The 21,385-nt window shown below is 35.7% G+C and overlaps 2 protein-coding genes across 6 annotated transcripts; one reads left to right on the top strand and one right to left on the bottom strand.

Annotated features, from left to right (window-relative positions):
- Positions 1-1,689: 1,689 nt before the first annotated feature.
- LOC112514540 lies at positions 1,690-2,438 on the top strand. The gene has a single exon (XM_025121068.1). It carries the CDS (start codon positions 1,708-1,710, stop codon positions 2,311-2,313), a length of 606 nt encoding a protein of 201 aa, XP_024976836.1. The 5' UTR covers positions 1,690-1,707; the 3' UTR covers positions 2,314-2,438.
- A 1,203-nt stretch (positions 2,439-3,641) lies between these two features.
- LOC112514499 (pentatricopeptide repeat-containing protein At4g04790, mitochondrial-like) lies at positions 3,642-21,128 on the bottom strand. Of its 5 annotated transcripts, XM_025121004.1 has the most exons (18): positions 20,846-21,128; positions 20,456-20,500; positions 19,284-19,874; positions 18,533-18,712; positions 18,325-18,389; positions 15,500-15,607; positions 15,198-15,311; positions 14,185-14,280; positions 13,991-14,089; positions 12,988-13,107; positions 8,934-9,038; positions 8,441-8,605; positions 8,238-8,365; positions 8,089-8,164; positions 6,684-6,901; positions 5,657-5,702; positions 5,518-5,574; positions 3,642-4,209 (listed from the first exon to the last, which is right to left on the bottom strand). In XM_025121004.1, the coding sequence occupies exons 1-18, from the start codon at positions 21,126-21,128 to the stop codon at positions 4,174-4,176; spliced, it is 2,532 nt and encodes an 843-aa protein (XP_024976772.1). In that variant the 3' UTR covers positions 3,642-4,173. The 5 variants fall into 5 exon arrangements, 4 of the variants coding, with proteins under 4 accessions (XP_024976772.1, XP_024976771.1, XP_024976774.1 ...); XR_003069413.1 differs by having other exon boundaries at positions 5,518-5,702; positions 8,230-8,365; XM_025121003.1 differs by having other exon boundaries at positions 5,518-5,702.
- Positions 21,129-21,385: the final 257 nt, after the last annotated feature.

Here is a 21,385-nt window from a genome sequence, read left to right as displayed (position 1 = left end):
ATATATAGGATTGAGATTAATAACTTTATGAACTAACCATGAGCATTGATTTTTAAAATATATATATATATATATATATATATATATATATAGGATTGAGATTAATAACTTTATGAACTAACCATGAGCATTGATTTTTAAAATATAGGGTTGAGATTCATCATATTATAAATTTAATTTATTACCCTTATAATCTCACGGTGAACATAGTAGCTCAAGGGTATTTATGTAAAAGAGAAGGTGCAATTAATATCATCGGTTACAAAAGGTAGAAATCGTATATGTTCAATTGTTTTCATATATGTTCAATTTGTGTTCATAATTACCACAAAAGTTCATATATGTTCAATTTGTATTCATGTTTGCCACAAATGTTATCATAAACAATTTTTAACTATCTCAATGTTATCGTGTTGTTTTCCAATGTCTTTATCCTAATTTCTTGAAAGATAACAAACCCTTTACTAGCGGGTCTCTTCCGCCAATCACAAATTTATAAATATTAAAAATGGAAGATCAATATTAAAAAATAAAAAAAAAATCACAAGATCAATATTTAAGATGTAAAAATCATGTAATTTTATGGATGTTGTAACTCAAAAAAAGAAAAAATACCCATATACCTTTAACATTAAATTCTTAGATAGTATAAACCTAATACCAAGATAGATTATGGTTAACAATTGAATCTCTCTCTCTACACGTGTGTGTGCGCACGCACATGTGTATAGCACGCACATGTGTATAGAGAGAGAGAAATCTAATCAAATGAGAATTGTTTTGTTTATGGTAACTGTAAGATACACTTTCAATCACAAATCAAATGTTAAATTAAGAAATTAATAATTTTAGAAATTTTAACTTAAAATATTAATTAAAAGCATATTAGGGATTTTATAAATATTTTCTCGCATCTCTCCTCTTTCCTCTCTCCAACGAATCTTATGCCGATAAATCTTATGTTAACACAAGATACACACTGTGATACCCAAATATACATACAAGATACACAATATGATATCATTTGTAAAACAATGAAAATAACAAAAATACACATTATGATACATTTCATATAACAGAGAAAATATATTGTGATACACATGAAATATTGTGAACGTTATCAATATGATATACTTTGATTCACAAACGTCTTTAAAATACGATATATATTAGGTAATTAATATACTAGGTAACTAATTTTAATTAATTAATTCCTTCTAAAAAATTAAATTAAATATTCTGATTAGTTATTAAAAATAAAATTATTATATTACCATTTTAGCTTATTTAAAAAATATCATTAAATATCTTAAACGAATGGTTCATATTGGATCTCAGTTACCACAAACTAATCAGTTATCCCATGAATGGTCCCATATGTGTGTGTGTGTGTGTGTGTGTATATATATATATATATAGACTTGGGATCACGTGAGACCAGCCTGTTTTCGTGAGACCCGTAAGACCAATTTTTTACACTTGAAACTTTACGGCAAAATGCTGTGAAGGTAACCTTCACAATGTTTTTGCTGTGAATTTTCAAGTGTAAAAATATGGTCTCACGGGTCTCACGAAAACAGTCTGGTCTCACGTAAAACCAACCCTATATATGTATATATATATATATATATATATATATATATATATATATATATATATATATAAACAAAAGATGGAAGTAAAAGAGAGGGATAGCAGGTTTATCTCATGGCTTCCTCCACCCTTTTCCATCCAATCCTCCCTTACCCATTCAAACCCTCCCTAAATCCACCACCTCACAAATCTTCCTCCATTAAATGCACCACTTCAAACCCACCCCCCGATTTCCCCTCTCCCGACTCCGACACCTCCACCACCACCAGCTCCGACACCTTCCCCATCGAGAAACGCCGCCGATCCGAGATCCTCCGTCACCGGAAATCCAATTCCAGCCTCGTAAAACCCGAGCCTCCCAATTTCGAAGTGGGATGGAAGAGAACCGTCCCGATACCGTTAGAGAAACCGGTAGGGTACGTGATAATGGACTTCTTAGAAAAGCTAGAGGAGCTGATGGGGAAGGAGTACGGGTCGACAGATTTGCTGGCGAAAGTGGCGGAGATCGTGGCGGAGAGGTCGAGAGAAGTGGCGGAGGAGCTGAGAGATGAAGGCAAAGTCGAAGATCGAATGGTGACAGAGCTTTGCAGAGTGTTGAAACTGTTGGAGATGGATCTGGCGATGGTGAAAGCTGCTGTGAAAGAGGAGACTTTGAACGAGAGGCTTCAACAGGCCAAGGCCAGGTGCCGCCAAGCCATTCTCGTAGCCAATTCATTTTGATCGCAAACTCGTTATCCCATGGCCATGGATGGCTAATTTTTAAATATGTTATGTATGGTCTAAATGAGTCAACCTTTTAACGAGCTACTCGATCTCGAGCACAAAATAAAGCTTGCTTAACCTAACGAGTCAAGCTTCATAATACCAATTGACTCGACCCGTTTGGAAGCTCGATTAAACTTTACGAGTCGAGTCGAACCGAGCCAAGCCAAACATATTTATATGTTTACAAATTATATAATCAATATATTAAAATTTCGAGCTCTCAATCTCGATTTCAAGCTCATAAACGAGTATCGAGCTCAAGCTCAAACATTGAAAAAATATTCAAGCTCGAGCCTGATATTGTTTTTTTTGAGCCTAGCTCAAATAACCTGCTACTCGGCTCGTTTACACCCCTACTCACAGCTTATTCGATCACCTATAGATATATATTTGGTAGTAGCTTAATGATATTAAAAGTGGCTTATTCAGTAAGCTTCTAAGGGAGAGCTTTATGCAAAAAGTCAAGTTTTTTCCAAACATACCTCTCCCAAATAAAAACATGTTCCTTCCATCTATGAAAAAACTCCCTCAAACTAAAACCTTCCCAATCCATACAGATTAATCCACAGAGACAACTTTTTCTGTACAGGATTTAATGGAAAACTAACCAATCAGCCCCTATCACTCATTTATTGGATTATTAATAATCTTTTAAACATAATATTAGATCATGCATGTTTACTAGAGGTCAAAATACAATTGAAATCTAATCAGCTGTCATAACTTTTTTCCACAATTAGTGTGTGTTTGGTACGCAAGATAAAACTAAACAGAACTTGTTCCACATTTGACATAACACTAGACTGGAACCACAAGGGTAGTGGCGTAGTGGTTGAGGTACTGGGGGATGTGGTGGAATATCTCATCTACCAAGTGTTCGATTCCATTCCAGGTTACGCAGCAATCGTGGACACTGAGTTTATCAGGGGTAATTTTCTCTCGTCACAGTTTGCCGTAATTAGTCCAGGCATAGCCTGGGACACCCTTCCAAAAAAAGGCACTAGATTGGGACAGAAACTGAGTCGACAAAAAAGCTTTTTTTTGTCTCATCAAAATAGACGGAACAAAAATCTGGGACACAGACAAGACTGGTAAATTACTAAACTCCTTATGTCAAATTAATATCCTAAAACCTTCTAGAATTCTTTCACCTGCCTACTCACTCTCGTCTGTTCTTTTTGCGTAACGAACGCACCCTACATGTAACAAAGGTTCAGTTCTTCCTACCAGCACACATTATGACATGCAACTGATAGATCATTAGAATGTCAAGTTGTCAATTAAATTATAATTCTTAATCACGTAGAAAAACATCACATCAAAATTTAATCGATTTACCAGGTAAAATATGTATGAAATAAGAACTCGACGTCTCTTACACTAATTAAGAAAAAAAAATAGTCGCACTAAATAAGAACAAAGACAAACTCGGTACTTTTGATGCATTTTGCCATTATAAAAACCTAGAGTAAATTAAATGGTCTTTATAGTTGGTCATGACTCGAGCTATATGTCGTTTTTGTTCCGATACCAGCTCTTGTTAGTCGGGATGTACGAAAGGGGGCTATGCTATACTTTTACATCCCAATTCATTGAACTTTAACATACGATACACTAATAAACGTAACTTTAAACTCGATAGTTTTCTTAAACAACATAAAAGTTAGTCTCGCTAATAATAATTTTCATGGGATGAATGATATGTACCTCAATTTCGTGATCATCACTTGAAGAATCAAAATGCAAACGATAGGGTCCTCAAAGCCGTACGGTATAAACCTTGTGTTGCATCTGAAAATCTAGTGTTTCACCATGTTAATTAGTGTGTGTTGCCAATAATCGAGACCTCACCTGTCGCCAATTCACAAGTAATATATTAAATGGACACACAAAATAAAGATCTTATTATGGTAGTAGGCGTTTAAGATAACATAAATTGGGACCACAAAGACTTGTCCTCTACCCAGATCCAACATGTTCGTTTGGACACATGAAATAACGATCTTATTATGGGTACCATATAGTTAGTCGGTGTGAAGATAACAGAAATGGGACCCACGATGATATAAACAAGCCCAGTATGCTCCACATGAAAGTGGGGTCTACTGGTGGGATGGGATGTACACAGACCTGTCCTCTACCTCAGATCCAACATGCTTGTTTGGACACACGAAATAAAGATCTTATTATGGGTACCATAGTTGGTGTAAGGATAATCGAAATGGGACCCCACAATGATATAAACAAGCCCAGTATATCCCCACCTCGAGGTGGGGTCTACGAGTGGGATGTACACAAACTTGTCCTCTATCCGTACCAACATGTTTGTTTGGACACAGAAATAAAGATAAAATTATGTGAACCATGTAGTTAGTGTGAAGATAACCAAAATGGGACCCACAAAAAGTATATATTGAAACCCAGACCAAATGATGGTTTATGAAAATATATACTGGAAAATGGAGGTACGTTGGGTAATTGGTTTTCCATTAACTCCTGTATGGATAAAGTTTTCTGTATAGATTGGAAGGTTTTTGTTTGGGAAATTTTTTCATAGATGAAAGGAGCGTGTTTTTTTAATTGGGAGAATCGATTTAGTTGATGGAAGAAGAGGGGGGCAGGTCTGAGGATCAACCGTAATGGGTGAGAGGAATGTTTGTGGTGACATAAATCCCTCCCTACAACTCATGAATCGATACAAATTGTGACCCCGATCTCGCAGATATTGGGTATTTTGGTTTGACACTGCTTCACACCCAAAAAGAAGGGAGCTACGTCTGAGTTAAACTTGGAGGACAGTGATATATGTTGTAAGTGATATATGTTGTATATGTAAATCCAAACTTCGTGTGGGGCTAATAGTTTTCATTTCCCATCTCATGGGAAGGCTCAATAAGAAAATGAGTCCAATACTAAAAAACCAATGAGTCACACACTAAGCATAGCAATTTTATCAAAAGATTTGACAAGTTTCGAATAAACCTGGCTTTCTACACAAAGCTCTTCCCTAGAAGCTTACTGAATAAGTCACTTTCTATATTCTTAAGCCACTACCAAATAGTCATGTATAGCTGACTGAATAAGCGTGAACCTCATGAAGCTCATTAAGCTGCTAACAAACAGGCCCTAACTCATTTTAGTTAAATAAGCATCACATACCTCTACTTCACTTTCTTTTTCTTCATCTTCTTCTTTCCCTCCTTGGCTTTGTCGAGGCTGATTTGCCAAAAGTCAATCGACATGCGTTAAGGACACGCAACACATGACAATCATCATCATGTATGTTTTTTAGCAAAACCTTTGCAGCTTTATGGGCTCCTGAAGCCAGAAGTGCCTGATACATCCTGCAAAAGAAATCCAAAAATAGATTATTATGCTGCCAATATTTTTTATATAAACCCAATCATGTGAAAAAGAAGAGAAGGTAATAAGGGTGCATTTAGAGTGTTCATCGCATCTAACTAAAACGAAGTCTAAGAAAAAGAAATGGATGCAAGTATGCTTTATGTTGTTGTAATCGGTCAAACTCATGTAATACATGTTCTTTTGCTAGAAATGAGAAGGGATGGAGATAACTTGGACTAAAGACTATTCTCATGGATTTCAAAGCTCTTGCTCATACTAAAATGTTTTGGGAAAGCTGAAATGAAAACCGTAAATACTCATGAAGATGTTCACGATGAATAACCCTACAATATTCATGAATATCATGATTTTCATTATTCATGCTATTCATCATGAAGAGTTGGTTCCATCTTCTCAAAATATTTAAAGTTTTCACTTGAACTTGCCCTAATGCTTCTTTTCAAGCATATATTTGACTAAGGTGGGTAAAGTTGTCTCTGTGTGGGTAAAGTTGTCACTGTGGATTAATATGTCTGTAGAGATTGGAAAAGTTTTTGTTTAGAAGGTTTTTTCATAGATGGAAGAAGCGTGTTTTTTAATTGAGAGGGGCAGGTTTGGAAAAAACTTGCTTTCTGCATAAAGCTCCCTCCTAGAAGCTTACTGAACAAGCCACTTTCTATATCATTAAGCCACTACCAAACACTAATGTATAGCTGACCGAATTACCTGCAATTCCCATTAAGCTCATTAAGCTGCTAATATTGTTGGCCCTAAAACTGATTCTCAACTACCTAACCCACTATTCAGTGTTCATTGTGCATTTTTTCAAGCATCAAGAGGCCAAAAAGATAACAAAGAGCCAATAACTACTCTCCATTGTACATGGAACCATAGGGGCGGTGGCATGGGGTGGGGCACAGGCATTATTAGGTTTCAGGATATATAATAATTGCCAAGTAGGGTAATCTAATGCAACTAACCTTACAAAAGTTAACACGTTGTATGGAAGACCAGCAGTCTGATATTCTTTCCAAACTATGAAAGAACGATCTAGATCTCTGGCATTAACACAAGCACTCAGAAGAAAATCAAGACTTCTCCTTGATGGTCGAATCCCAATATCTTCCTTAATGGCTTGAAGCAGATCCAAGCCGAACTGCACATCAATCGGCTCTGTTTCCACAATTGCGCAAAACACCTGATAAAGATCAACATGGCATACAAACTGAATATATGACATTTTGACATTGGTGATGGCATTGGCATCAACTAAAATATATGACACCAAAGGGTGAATGGTCCAGCAGTATCCGGGTCACAGGTAGATCCCAACCTCCTTGAAAGTCAAGTGTTCAAGAGTCACCAAAAGTGAGGACTGTGACCAAATTTTGCCTTATACTTCTATAGGGGGAGTTCATATGAGAACCATAAAGATTTTGCGAACATGGGAACCAACTATTTCAATTATTACTCGTGAATAATCTTGAATATCATGCATTTTCCCGATTCATGATATCGTGCATCTTCATCATGAATATCATATATTGGTTCGCAGGTTCCCAAAATATTTTTAAGGTTGTAATTTTACGTGCCCCTATTTATATATATATATATATATATAGAGAGAGAGAGAGAGAGAGAAAGAGGACCAATCAAATACAACCCTTCCCACTCTTACAACCCATACAATCTCATGTAAAACCATCCATTTTTTTATTTTGTTTTTGTTTTTTTTATTAACCTGGATATCCAACCCGCTATGCGAGCCGACTAATCTCAGGGCAACCACTTGTTTTGCAGATAGTCCGGAGTCACTGCATTTGAACCTCCGTAGCCACAAGGGGATTTTTATTTCTCCTTGGATTTGAACCTGGGACCTCCTGGTACTTTTGACCTTTGAAGCCAAACTCAAACCAATCATACACCACCCTTGTCGTTTGTTTTTTGTTTTTTTAATTAAGGGTAGTTTTCAACTGATCAAATGGTAAACATTGACGAAAATAATGGATTGTTAAGATTTGGTTGTAACATTTAGGGTTGGGTTCCGGTGAGAATGGAAGTTATGGTGAGGACGGTAAGGGATCTCCACCCTTGGATTAATCCTAATTGAAGATCAACACTAATGAGGTACACTGGAATGCACCGAATCAATTCTCATGATAAGCACAATTCATGGGATGGGGGTGAGATTAAAAGTGATCAAGGGTCCAAATCGCTTCTTACGCTTCTCACCTTAACTCCTATTCTCACACGATCCTCTATGTGTGTGTGTGTGTGTGTGTGTGTGTGTGTGTGTATATATATATATATAACAAACCCACAAACATCATGACATACTTGGGATATGATCAATTTTATGATGATAAAAGAGAGCAAGAAAATGACCTCATCAAAAAGACCTTCTGTAGCCGTTTCATTGGTGCACTTCTCCATACGTTGCTTAAGTAAATCAACGGCCGAGCTAAGAGAAGGTACAAATAAGTGAGTGAAAAATGCAAATCACAAAAATAAAGCATGAGTACAGACCATTATACCCTAAAAGCTTGTGCCGAACGCAATACAAGATGATCCTGGCACATCCATCATCCCAAAAGTCAAAATCCTTCAATTGCTTTAGAAGCTGAAGTAATCGGCTTAGCTCACCTTCAGATTGAAGATGTTCCTGAAAGATGTTTTGATAGTCTTAAGCACCTAAAAAAACACAACACACGAAACAAGAATTACATGGAACACTTACAATAAGGCATATAATGGATTTTGGCTCCAGATCTGCTGCATCTTGTTTGATTTCATCATATATTTCAAGGGCATTGGTCATTTGGCCTTGGCTAGCAAGTGCAGAAACAAGCACGCTTTTGATTTCATTCAGACTGTCTTTAGGAATTTTTTTGTCTGAAAGAACCTACAAGTGTAGTAGAAATCTCAATTGTGGAAAATTATAACATTTTTTACCAAATAAGGGAAACATAAGATGCCATTTACCAAACGCTTACTGGGTTAGCGCTTATCGGGTAAGGATGGCAAGGAGAAAGAATCTTAGCCGGTAAGTGGACTAAAGCAACAATGCAAATTGGGATGGGGTCAATGTCCAAAATTTAGACAGTCATAAAATCAGGACTTGCCCTCATTAAATAAATGGGTCCAAACATCTTTCTATGATTATATTGGATAAGCTAGTGAAAAGTGAATGGAGAGCTTCATAAAAGAAGATATCATAAATCCAAGCTTACCTGTTTTGCTTTCTCAAACAACCCACAAGCGGCATATGCATTTATAAGTGCCATATAAATGTGCTTTGTAGCTGTAACTCCTGATTCATCCAGCTCTTTACGATACTACAGAAAGCATCACCAATTAGCTTGAATTAAAACTGTTCGTAGATTACAAATGTTGTAACATCAGTACAAAAATAGACATCATCTACATCGATTCATATAACATAAAGTCCAAACATACAAAGATGATTAATAGGTTACACATGGGGACCAATATGTGATAAATAATGATTAAGAACACAACAGAAAAACCATCAAATATGCACCTCGAATGGCATCTGGACTGCCCCCTAGTTGGTAATACCTTGGACGTCTCAGGATTGGTTCTCCCATTCTCTCTGATTTTAGAGAATACGAAATCAAAGTTATGGGTCCCTTAGATAAATGTGGCTTCCAGTACAGGCTATGCAGAAGGGTCGGTGTAACATCTAAGGTTAACTGTACCAGATATTGTCCGCTTTGTCCCCACACCTGGACTCATGGTTTTAATATGCGTCTGATAGAGGAGGTATCCAGTCCCTTATAAGGCAACTTTCGTTCCCATTTCCAACCGATGTGGGATCTTACAATCCAACCCCCTTGGGAGCAAGGACGTTGGCACACTAGTCCGGATCCCGGCTATGATACCATCTGTAACATCCCAGATCAATCGTACCATATATTGTCCGCTTTGTCTCCACACCTGGATTCACGGTCTTAAAAACATCTAATAGAGGAGGTATCTAGTCCCTTATAAGACAACTTCCATTCTCTCCCCAACCAATGTGGGATCTCACAATCCAACCCCGTGGGAGCCTAGCGTCCTCGCTGGCACTAGTCTGATTCCCGGCTCTGACACCATTTGTAACATCCCTACCATGTCAGATATTGTCTGCTTTGTCCCCACACCTGGACTCACGGTTTCAAAACGCGTCTGATTGAGTCCCTTACAAGGCAACTTTCGTTCCCCTCCCCAACCAATGTGAGATCTTACAATCGGCTTGCACCATTAAGTTAAACACGCATTGCAGTTACTTATATTGTACTCATTAACAAAGGGTAGAAAAACTACCACTCCTCTTCTAGCACAAAAAAGTATCTAAAATGTAGTCAATATTAAGAGGCCGTTTACCAAACACTTATCGGGTCACTTACCTTACTAAATTAACATGGCAAGGGCCGAGAATCTTACCTTGTAAGAGGCAAGGCAAGGAACGAGAGTCTTACCCGGTATGTGAGGTACGACTCTAAGCGCTAACTAGGTAAGATTGTTGCACATGATGTCTTTTTGATAGCCAAGAATATTAATTGGTAAGGTTAGTGAAAATGGTGACTTTTAACAGTAAGCATTTTGGTGAACTATTGAACATCCCCCAAGTCTAGAGCAGACACTTATGAGTAAGGACTGAAATAACTTGAACAAGTAGGCATAATGTAACCCCAAAAGTGTAATAACTCACTTGGCACTATATGTTAATCTAGCATTGCAACAACTTTTAGCTTACTAGCAAAGAAAAAAACCTATACTCACCTTAGTGCACATAGAAATATCTTACATGTTATGAACTACATCTGGTGAGATAAAAAATTTATCTCTAACTTATGGTCAAAATTAAGTCTAGGACAGAAGCTCATAAGTAATGCTTCAGCTCATGTATGACTTTTATGGGCCAAGTAAACATAGCATCTCCAACAACTATGCTACAATTTTTTTACAATAGAGTACTAAAAGTAAAATCTTTAAGGAACAGCTACTCTATTTTAGCAATTCTAGCATTAATCATATTATTATAATATTCAATACATTCAGTAAAATATTATCTCTCTGCTAAACATTTATTTTCAATACCTCTTATTGGTGGGAAAGAATTAGAATACTATTTATCTCTCCTCTATAAAGTTTTAGAGATTTCTCTAAATTTAGATATTTCCATATTTAGGGGCCGTTTACTAAATGCTTACCCGAGTAAGCGGTTACCAAGTCACATTACCTTACCGGATGAATATGACGAAGACCAAGAATCTTACCCGGTAAAAGTAAGGCAAGGACCAAGAGCCTTACCCAGTGAGAGCGATGACTCTTACCACGGTTAGTGCTTACCGGGTAAATTGTTGCATACGATGTTTTTGTTGACTAAAATCTTGAGGCAAATACCAAGAGTCTTACCCGGTAAGTGAGATCGATGACTCTTACCACAGTTAGTGCTTACCGGGTAAATTGTTGCATACGATGCCGTTTTTGTTTACTAAAATCTTTTCCGGTAAGTGATAGTGTTGAATTGTACTGGTAAACGACCCTTTACTCTCTCTTCTTTTTTCAAGCTCCAAGAAATTAGCATTCCGATCATGTTAAATTTTGATTAAAAGAAAAAAAAAGTAGGGTTGTCCAAGGAGGACCCAAGAGTGTATATATTCCACTTACATTTAGTATATAATTCTGTCCATCCAAAGAAAAGATACACAAATCAATAAAAAGTTACCAAAACCCCTGAAAAGTATGTAAAAGCATACACTTTAGCACCCAATTAGGACTTCATTTCACATCTTCCCCAATCCTATATTGCTTCTTTTAGTCTTATTTTATGGTTTTACATTCAATGGAGCTAGGATGTAGGAAGTGGTATTGTTTTATGTATTTGGTGAACAAACTACTGATTTAAGCATTGTTGCAGCACGTGTTGCTACAGTGCTGGATATTGGCACGATCGTGGAAGATATTTTTGAAGTCTCATTTTGGAGAAGGACATCTTTAACTACTGATGGCAGCTGATTTGTGATAAAAGATGTTGTTGAAGATGCCTTGTTTATGTACTTGAGCATCTTTAGTTTTCAAGTTGACTTGTAGTTGGTTATTAACCTTTGGACATTTAAACTTTTGTACTTTCTAAGCATCTTTTGTTTCCCCTTAGCTACTATAAATATGGGGAGATTTCAGTTATAATAAAAAGCCCATCTGAATCAGAGCTTCTTACAAGCTTTGTATTATTGCAATTTTAGTATTTTACAAGTGTTCTTGCTTTACTGTCAGTTGCTACATCAACCTTTACAGCTTTCACTTTACTTTCCTTGCAAGTTTACTTTTAAGTCATTTACATATAGTCGTTTCCATTCATGTCATATACTTTTAAGCACTTACATTCAGTCATGCTAGGCTAAACATCTTAGTGTGGGTTTAAGTGAAAGTTGTGAGATTAAGCCAAGTGTTAGTGGATGATTGCTTTGTCAATAGCAATTTACTTCACTATTCACAAGTGGTTACAATAGTTCATCTCATAATCTTTGACAAATTGACACATGTTATTTTATTCAGATGAGTTGGACTTAAAATTAAGACAACGTAAATATTTTTACTAAGTGTTTTATAGAGGCTACAGAGAGCCGCAGCAACCTTATGGGTTGAAAACTATATGGAAAGAAAGGCAAGATATGTACTAGTTTGAAATTAATGCATCACCAAGTGCACTTCCAACATATGGTCTAATTTGAACTTCCTTGGAAGGCCATTCAATCCAGTAGTGTTGAGGAGACCTATTGCTACAGCAACCTTGTGTAATGTTTTAGCAATGTTCACTGCACTATTGCTAAAATCCAACCTGATCTTGCACCCATACTATCTTTTAATTATTATTACATTTATTTGATTACCAACTCTCAAAAGATATTGCTTCGAATTTACTCTTGAAATCTTGTTTTAAGGTTGACTTTTTGGTGACTCGTTGCTTTGAAAATCCCTGAGGAACAATATCTGGTATTACTTACCATTATTACTTGTTATACTTGGGAGTCATGTATACTTGCATAATTTACTTGTTGCTATAGCCTTTTGGGGTTATATATCCCACACACTGCCCCCCTGGGACTGATTGCAGCAAAAGAGACGACAAAACAGTTGACAAAAGAAAAAGATAATAAGAGGAAAACCACAAAGAAATTGAGTTAACCGTTATATACAAGGAAACTATGGTGACTATATTAGCCAAATCTCAGTAGATACCCACTCTAATATTACTAGATTAGCATATTTGATTACCTTTATGATATCATCTTCACTACTGCAATTGCCTATAATATAACTGAAAGTATGAGAATCTGGATTGAGACCTGAAGCCTCCATTTGTTTAAGAACCATCAGTGCTTTATTAAAGTTTTTCTGCAAAAAATTAAAAAAAAGAGAAGAATTTAAGGAAAGGGCAAGATAATCATGCACATATCATGAATGAAGCGTAAATAACAGTATGGATGCCATTTGTACTGCCAACAGTCTACAATATAAAAATCCTATATCCACATGCAGATATGTTGTCTGACATGATTATATCTGCATTGATGAACTTCAATGAATTATAAAAGAAAAATGGTAACAGAAAATCAAAGATACTGCACATAGGATTATAATCGTTCAGACAACTCTACACAAGTTGAAGTATTGGATGAGAACTTCAAGGGTCATGTTGTGCTAGATGAGAAACCTAGCTTCAGAAGCTTGATACATACAATCACAAAAGGAAAACACAAAATTACTGACGTTCCTAGGCAATAGAATGCCGAATATGCTATTTTTGGGTATTAATTCTAAATTTCTAATGCACTCGTATCTAGGTTCATCGTATTATATAGTATATTCCAAATGTTCAAATCTACATTTATTACCTCTAGCAGTATTATTATGGCCCAGCCAAATCTTGGGAGTTCTGAAGATGACAAATCAGTTACTTTTGTAATAAAAAGGCATATAAAACATAAAAAATATACTTCATAACTTTCTTCATGCCTCAAAGATACGACAAAGTAAGAGTCAAGAGTTTCAATGAAGCAGGCGGAATGCTAATGTTAATGGAGAACAGTAAGAGTCGAAAGTTTCAGCGGTGGCACCAAGAACTATTAGTAAGATGATAAAATGGAAATGTTGGGTACCACCATGAATTTCAGCGTAACTTGTATAAAAAAGAAACAGCCAAGTAAAGACACCACCATCTTGGAATTTGTATTTGTCAACTCATTTCTTAACAAGTATAAGACGATAAAGAATTGACCTGTCGAAAGTATCCACCCATTATCACATTGTACATGTTAACAGTAGGACACATATTCAACCTCCCTAGATCTTTAATCATGCCATATGCTCCATCAAACTGCCAATGACAAACAAAGGTATTAAATCCATTTCATATCAAAATGTTTGGGATTCAACTTTAGATTTAAATCAAATGCAAGAAGGATCACTTACATCCTTCATTTTTACACACAAACTTATCATACTTCTGTAGGTCTCGGCATTCGCTTTTATATCATGATCATCTATCATGGACTTTATCCGATAAACCTGTCATCCAAGAGGGTAATGTATGAATCATTGTCATGTAAATCAAACTAAACCAAACGTACTAAGTATGTCCCAATTGAAAGGGTCTAGGGTTGGGCTAGAATGCATGCAATATGAAACCATGATAACACTGATTAAATGTCTCTGTGCGAGTTAACTAAAAGCTTATATAAGATGCAAATAAATCAAACCAAACAACCCAAGTATATCCCATGCAGAGCTAAGGTTCAGAAGTAGAACGTATGCAGACCTTGCCGCTACCCCAAAGGGTAGAGAGGTCGTTTCAATGAAGACCCTTGGCTTGCAAAACAACAACAAAAACACAAGACAAGTAAAAAAATAGCATAATAATATACGAGTGTGTGCACACAACACACCAAACACGGTGAACAAAATAGGAAGCAGAGACACACGAGGGACATAAGATACAACAAGCACAGAATCACAAAGCATAGTAGTGACAACTAACAAGTACGTCGCATAAATATGTGCCTCAACCTCAGTCATGACTACTACTAATGTTGTCTACAAAGTTATAACCTCGTTCTCATCATCCTCTAATAAAGAACAAGAATAAACTGCTAGAAAGACTAGTGGAAGAATAAGTTTTTCATCCTTTCAACCATATCTGAAAGACTCTTCAGGATTGAGACAATAGATACATCATGATCCAGTTCAGATAATATTAAGGGTGATCTGGTGCACCAAAGTTTCCTCAGCTTTGTGAGGGTTGAATGGAAGTCCTTGCGAGCAGATTTTCTTTTATTTTGCAAGAAAGCTGTTTGCATGACTCGAACTAGTGAAACTTTCACTCACAGAGTAACCCTATTAGGGATTCTCCAAGGCTCACCCCTACAGATCCAATATTGGTTGTGAAAAATATCAATCACCAAGACAAAGGAGCCCAGATGACCTACCAAATTATAATCGCAGCTTGCATAACATGACGTTAGTAAGGTATTGAACATGTTTATCCGCACAGTTAGCCCATCTTCAAACATCGAATCAATTAAGTCAACAGCCAAATGTACCTGTCTCGATCAAGAACATGATGAACCATCAGCAATACTCAAAGTAACCGACAGCAAAAAATAGCATATGTTTGCATCAAAGCCAACCATAATATATACTATTAGATGAACTTTAATTCTTAGGGATGAAGAAGAACATATATAGATACACAAAAGGGGATACAAAAAAAGGTTCAGATTTTTCTCACCTCGAGTGACTCGCAAGAGGCTTTAATAAGCTTCTCGTAAGATATAGATGAAGATGCAACCTTCAATTCATCTTGCAAATTTTTGAACTTCACAAGAAATTCTTCAATCTTCAAATCAAGTAATTAAGATCAGAAAATGAAAGGTAGTTATGATCAACACTATATGTTTACAACATATTTCAAACTTCAAAGCATTATCAGCAAGGTGCTAGACAATCTTAGAAATGATAGTCCAAAACCACCAACATTCTTAGACGTTAGACCAAGCCAACTAGCAGAATTTAGATCTTGCATGCATGGTCTTTGGAAACATATAGGAGCACAAAAAGAATTCACATGTGGTAAGTATTGATGTAGAGAAGGTACAAGATGTAGTGTCAAGGAAAGTGATGTGATGAGCTCTTGAGAAGAATAAAAAATCCCCATATAACGTATAGGAATGTGATTAAATATATCTATAAGGGCGCAGTAACAACCATGAAAGCAAGTGATCTAAGATAAATATTTTCCCTATTACTACAGGGTTGCACAAGGGGTTTGCTTTAGTCATGAATGAACTCATGAACATGCCATATGGTAGATATATTGTGAATTGAAGTCTTTATCTTCATTCTTTAGTTTGGATGAGCTCATGAGGCCATACAATTATATGCCAAGGTGTATGCCATTTGCTAACAATCTACCAAAGAACTGGTGAATAGGTATACAAAAGTAACTCGAATATCCTATATAAAAGAACATGGAAGGATGATATTTCATGTCTAATGGCCCTAGGAGGTTTTACCTCTTTATACTTCCTATTAAGTTTAGCACTCTATAATTTCATTTTGGTTTAACTTTAAACATGCAAGAACTACTTTGGGATAAAATGCCTCTCAAGATTGTTGAACACGTTCATAGTGAAAAAGCATTTAATTTGAAAATCTAACATTTGCACTTTCCTTTATTGATGGAGATGTTAGCAGCCAAGTGAGCTATGAATCTTCTTCAAAACTACAATGTTGTAGCACAACGATAAAATTAAAATTACTTGAACTAGAAATGAGCCAAGATACTAGCCTTATAAGCCAACACTCCTACAAACCCTTGAGCATTAGCAACAAACCTAAGATTTACTATTTTCTTTTCTTTTTGTTGCAGATGTCAGTAGGCAAGTGATCAGCCTTAAAATCTTCCTGGAAATTACAACAAAGTAGCATGATGATAAAATTAGAAATACTTGGAACTAGCAATGAGCTAAGAGACTTCTAGGCTTTACAGGCCAACAATCCTATAGTCTAACTTTACACAGAAATTACTAAAGGCTTTGTCGTGATCGTTCAAACTCTCAAAGGCTACATGAAGATTATTAATATTGATAACTAGAAGTAACTACAAAACATGTTCGAAAAGCATTTATAAAGAGGACACCTCCACTTGTTTATATAATACTAGTTGTGTACCCGCGCAATGCGGCAGGTGCCATGAATTTTAACGATTTTGAAGTTCCACTGGTTTTATAAGATAAGATTTAACAATGATATAGGTTACACTTGGTCTTTACATATTAATACAATTTGAATAAATAAGAGTTATGGTTCCAATTACAGACTATCGATGAAAAAAATTGTATGACAGTTTAAAATCCAATATATTTAAAATCCAACATATTTAAACGACTCCACAAATGTATTCGATTTACATCAAGAGCAAAGAACCAAGAAACTTGAGTTTTAAGATAAACACTCAAAACCAATAAAGAAAACTACATATTTGACATATCATAAGCCATGAAAAGACAAAAAAAGATGGGTTTTAGAATGAAATTTCAACTGCTTACCTTCTTTCTTGTCCAAAAACTCAAATCAAGGTTAAATTAATACATTTATATATATATTTCAAAAAATCCCAAGAACATATTAATTCAAAACATATTATACAATACAATTTGGACAGCCTAACCCCAAAATATATAGTATATATATAAATAAATAACTATAAAAGTATAAATCGTAAATATTAAAAATATTTTTTCACAGTATATATAATATATAATAATATAATTAAGTCAAAAACTATTCAATATTGGACTCATTTCGAAAGCATTAACAAAACGATTATAATGGTGTAACTTGTTAAAATAAAAATGTAGTTTTTAAATATGTTTTAATTGATATACGATTATGTATGTTAATTTGATAAAGGTTTAAAATGAAACATTTAAAAGTAAAGGACGTAAAGTAAATCAATTAATTAATTATAGGGATATAAAGTGTAAATTTAAAATTATAATTTTAAAAAAATCGGTTGTGAGAGGGTGAGTGTATGTAAGGAGAGGAGGAGGTGAAAAAGTGAAAAAAGTGAGTATAAAGGGTATTTTGGTTATTTAAAATTTTAAGACTTTAAGACTTTTGCTAAATTTGCTTAATAAGATAATTGGTTGTGAGAGGGTGAGTGTATGTAAGGAGAGGAGAAGGTGAAAAAGTGAAAAAAGTGAAAAAAAGTGAAAAAAGTGAGTATAAAGGGTATTTTGGTCATTTAAAATTTTAAGACTTTAAGATTTTTGCTAAATTTGCTTAATAAGATAATATATATATAAGGAGCTTAAGAGTATTTAACTGGGAAATACAAGTTCTTCATCAACATCAAATGTCTCCACACTAGCATTAGCCACAATAAAGACATGGAGATACCTAAAAGATCCATCAGTGAGTGTGACTATAATGCAAGTTAGATAAAGGTATTCTACAACCACCATGTCAATAAGAAAGAAGCTACCAGCAAAGCAGAATTTTGTAATTCTGGACTTGATGAAATTACCAGCTACATTCATTACAAGTACTGACCGGTATGTTTGGTATGCTCTTTGCGTAACTGTAAATCAAGTTTGACAGTTCCTTCCCTTCATTATCTATATTTGAAAACCAAAAAATCAAAAAGGAAGGGTAAAAATCCTCTTCACTACAGACATAGTCTTGCATGCTTCAAGAAAATCTCAAATTCAGCTTCTATAGATTTCAGTGCAGAATTCAATTTTAAAAAAAAAAAGATTACCAACGGTTTTGAGTTCCATAATGAATTTTTTTGCATGGGACTCCAATGTAAGCCTTCCCAATGATTTAAAAATCCTTTCCCTACTCTCCTTCAACGAAACTTTCTTTATGTCTATTGTTTCTAACAGCATCAACACCTCCTCTTGCCTATCTCCTTCACACAAGGCTGCCAAATAACTCTCTGCAACATCAACAGTGTCAATAAGGTTCTGATATGGACATTAATGCATACTTATACTAGAATATGCCACTTAGTCATTTCAATTCACCTAGAAACATCATCAAACATTATACAATAAGGCAATCCAATTAAGAGCTTCAGATGCTAATTTCAAAGAAGATATTGAGTTTTAACAATTTGATATACATCGGTAACAATAATTATGTGTTGCTTCAATTCCGAATTGAGTGTCAACAGTCTATAGATGCCCAAGTATCCAAAACATTCAAAGCCCATGTGTAACTAATTGGCATAATTGACAGAAAAAAGCCCTGCGATAAGATTGTATAGCAAATATACAAATAAATCTTCAGACATTAGTTCATGAGATACAGAACGTCTGTGGTAGAGCTATGCACTGCAATCTGACAACCAGACTGGGATGGAGAAAACAGATTTTGCATTTGAAACATACCAAAACAATATTGGAGCCCTAGTATTACAAGTCAAATAGCAAAAACTTGTGGAAACATTAAGAGTATTTCATATAAACAAGCTAGAAAAAAATGGGCTTGGATACTTCAATACAAACCATTGAAGTTGGATGCATCACTGCCATGTGTATCTGCCAGAAGCATATGTATATTATCTTCGTTGCCTACTTTTATATATAGAAGCATCTCATAATAAGCTAGTTTTGAAAGAGACTTCGGATTTTCCTTCTTAATGTTATCACAGAAGAAGTGAAATTCTTCAACCATGCCCATGTCGATGATAAACATAAGAAGTGGGCCATAAGTTTCTTCCCCAATTTGGAAACCGCGTTCCTTCATAGTTTCAAATACCATATATGCCCTATGGAACTCTTCCAAAGTAACATCCTCGTCATTTGTATTCCTAGCCTTCTCTATGCAAACTTCTATCATAGCATTAAATTCTTTAACACCTGTTTCACGGCCCAATCTACCAAATACGTTTATAGTAGCCTTTGTCCCTAGTTTATGTGTACACAACCTAAGCAGCCTCCCAAAATGATTTCCCTGTGAACAGTTGTAGACCCATTTTTGCTTCCTAAACCTTGTATTTTCTTTGCGACGCAATGATGCACTGCTCTGAGATATAGTTGGCAGCCATGGTACATCCAAAATATGTTCGTCTGAAGCTGGTGAGTCATCTACATCTCCTGCAGTTCTATTATGATAAGTTGCAAAATAGTAAAGCGATATTTGAACGACAATCAATTTGTATAAAAACTGGATGAAACTTAACATGTGCAGCCTTACGATATGCATAAGGATTTTTAAGACATAAGACTTCAACTACCTAGTTAATCAGGTAATGAAGTAGAATATCAGAAAAAACAATGATGTTACACCAAAATCTTTTCTTTGGGGGGTAACCGTGGGTTTCCAGTCCAACTTACGCACACCCACTAATTCCCGAGGGACCACGAATGTCCTGGAGTCAGTGCAGATAAACCTCCATGGCCACAAGGGCTTTGGCAGACCCAAGATTTAAAATCAGGGAAGATGAGATTTCCACCACATCCCCCTAGCCTTAACCGGTATGCCATTGCCACAACCACCCAAGTGGTTAAATTCTTGCCTCCCAGTGCTGCAGATGGAGGTGCAACACTCACTTTTTAAACTTTTTCAAATTTTGAATAGCTTCTTAGTACATACTAATAGTTACTAAAAAAACCTTGTTATAGCCCATTCAAGGAACCGTCATACATATTACAGAGCATGGTCACCAAATACATACCGCACAATATAGAATTGATTCGTCCGCAAAGCTCGCTTTTTGCATCTGCTAGTCAATACGTTAAATATCAAAAATATTGGATCAGGTAAACGGAAAATTTGAGTGTTATGGAGGAAATCGTAACCATCATTCAATGACCAAAAAAAACTCGATCAACGTCAAGTGCAATTAAACCGCACCGTGAAATAAGATGAAATATAAAAGGTGTTCCTTTGCCAGTTAAAAAATCCAAGTTCAGAATCTGTATTCCTTCCATTTCCAATCACATAATAAGAATGAATACTTGTCGACACTTTTAGGTTGCGGTAAAACCTCGCAAATGAAGATGCCACACACCATACATAAAGTGTAGCATTTCTCATATACGCATAAAACAGTACGATCACCTACCGGAAATAGAAGCAGCGTTGTCAATCCTAATGCTCTCAACAGCTATCTCACTTAGAGGTTTGGATGATAAAGATTTATCCGATTGTGAGGGTTTAAGATGTGATGAGGAAGAAGAAGAAGAAGAAGAAGAATCTGGAGCCTCTGTAAATCGGATATAGTTTTTTAGGTTTACCTCTTGACCGGCGGAGGTGATGGCGGAACGAGTGAGGTTTTTGGCCGTGGGATCGGAGTACGTGGTGGCGGAGGATAGCAGCTTGGTGAGGGTTCTAGCCTTGGCGGACATTTGAGCATTTTGCACTTTTGGTGGGGGTTTCTTGTTTTTAAACAAACTCTACGTTTCTATTAAGGGGGTGTTTGGGATTGCTTATTTAAAACAACTTATGCTTTTTTGTAAAAGTGCTTATTAACTTATGTGGTATCAAATTGGAGTTTTGTAAAAAGTGTTTGGATTAGCTTATAACGGTATCAAAAAGCAATAAGTTGATAAGTTGGTTTTTAGTGTTTGGCAAATTTGGCTTATAGATGTAAAATTACCAAAAA

Source organism: Cynara cardunculus (assembly GCF_001531365.2).
Source record: "Cynara cardunculus var. scolymus isolate 2C chromosome LG 6, CcrdV1, whole genome shotgun sequence".
NCBI lineage: Eukaryota > Viridiplantae > Streptophyta > Magnoliopsida > Asterales > Asteraceae > Cynara > Cynara cardunculus.
This window is presented reverse-complemented; position numbering and strand designations above follow the sequence as displayed.

Bases quoted from the DNA above. Each gene is read 5' to 3' on its own strand.
- LOC112514540 (XM_025121068.1), top strand. From the start codon at position 1,708: ATGGCTTCCTCCACCCTTTTCCATCCAATCCTCCCTTACCCATTCAAA.
- LOC112514499 (XM_025121003.1), bottom strand. From the start codon at position 21,128: ATGTCCGCCAAGGCTAGAACCCTCACCAAGCTGCTATCCTCCGCCACC. The intron at 20,501-20,845 runs GTAGGTGATCGT...ATTGACTAGCAG, and splicing joins CAACGCTGCTTCTATTTCCG to ATGCAAAAAGCGAGCTTTGC. The intron at 5,703-6,683 runs GTTAGTTGCATT...TTTCTTTTGCAG, and splicing joins AACGTGTTAACTTTTGTAAG to GATGTATCAGGCACTTCTGG.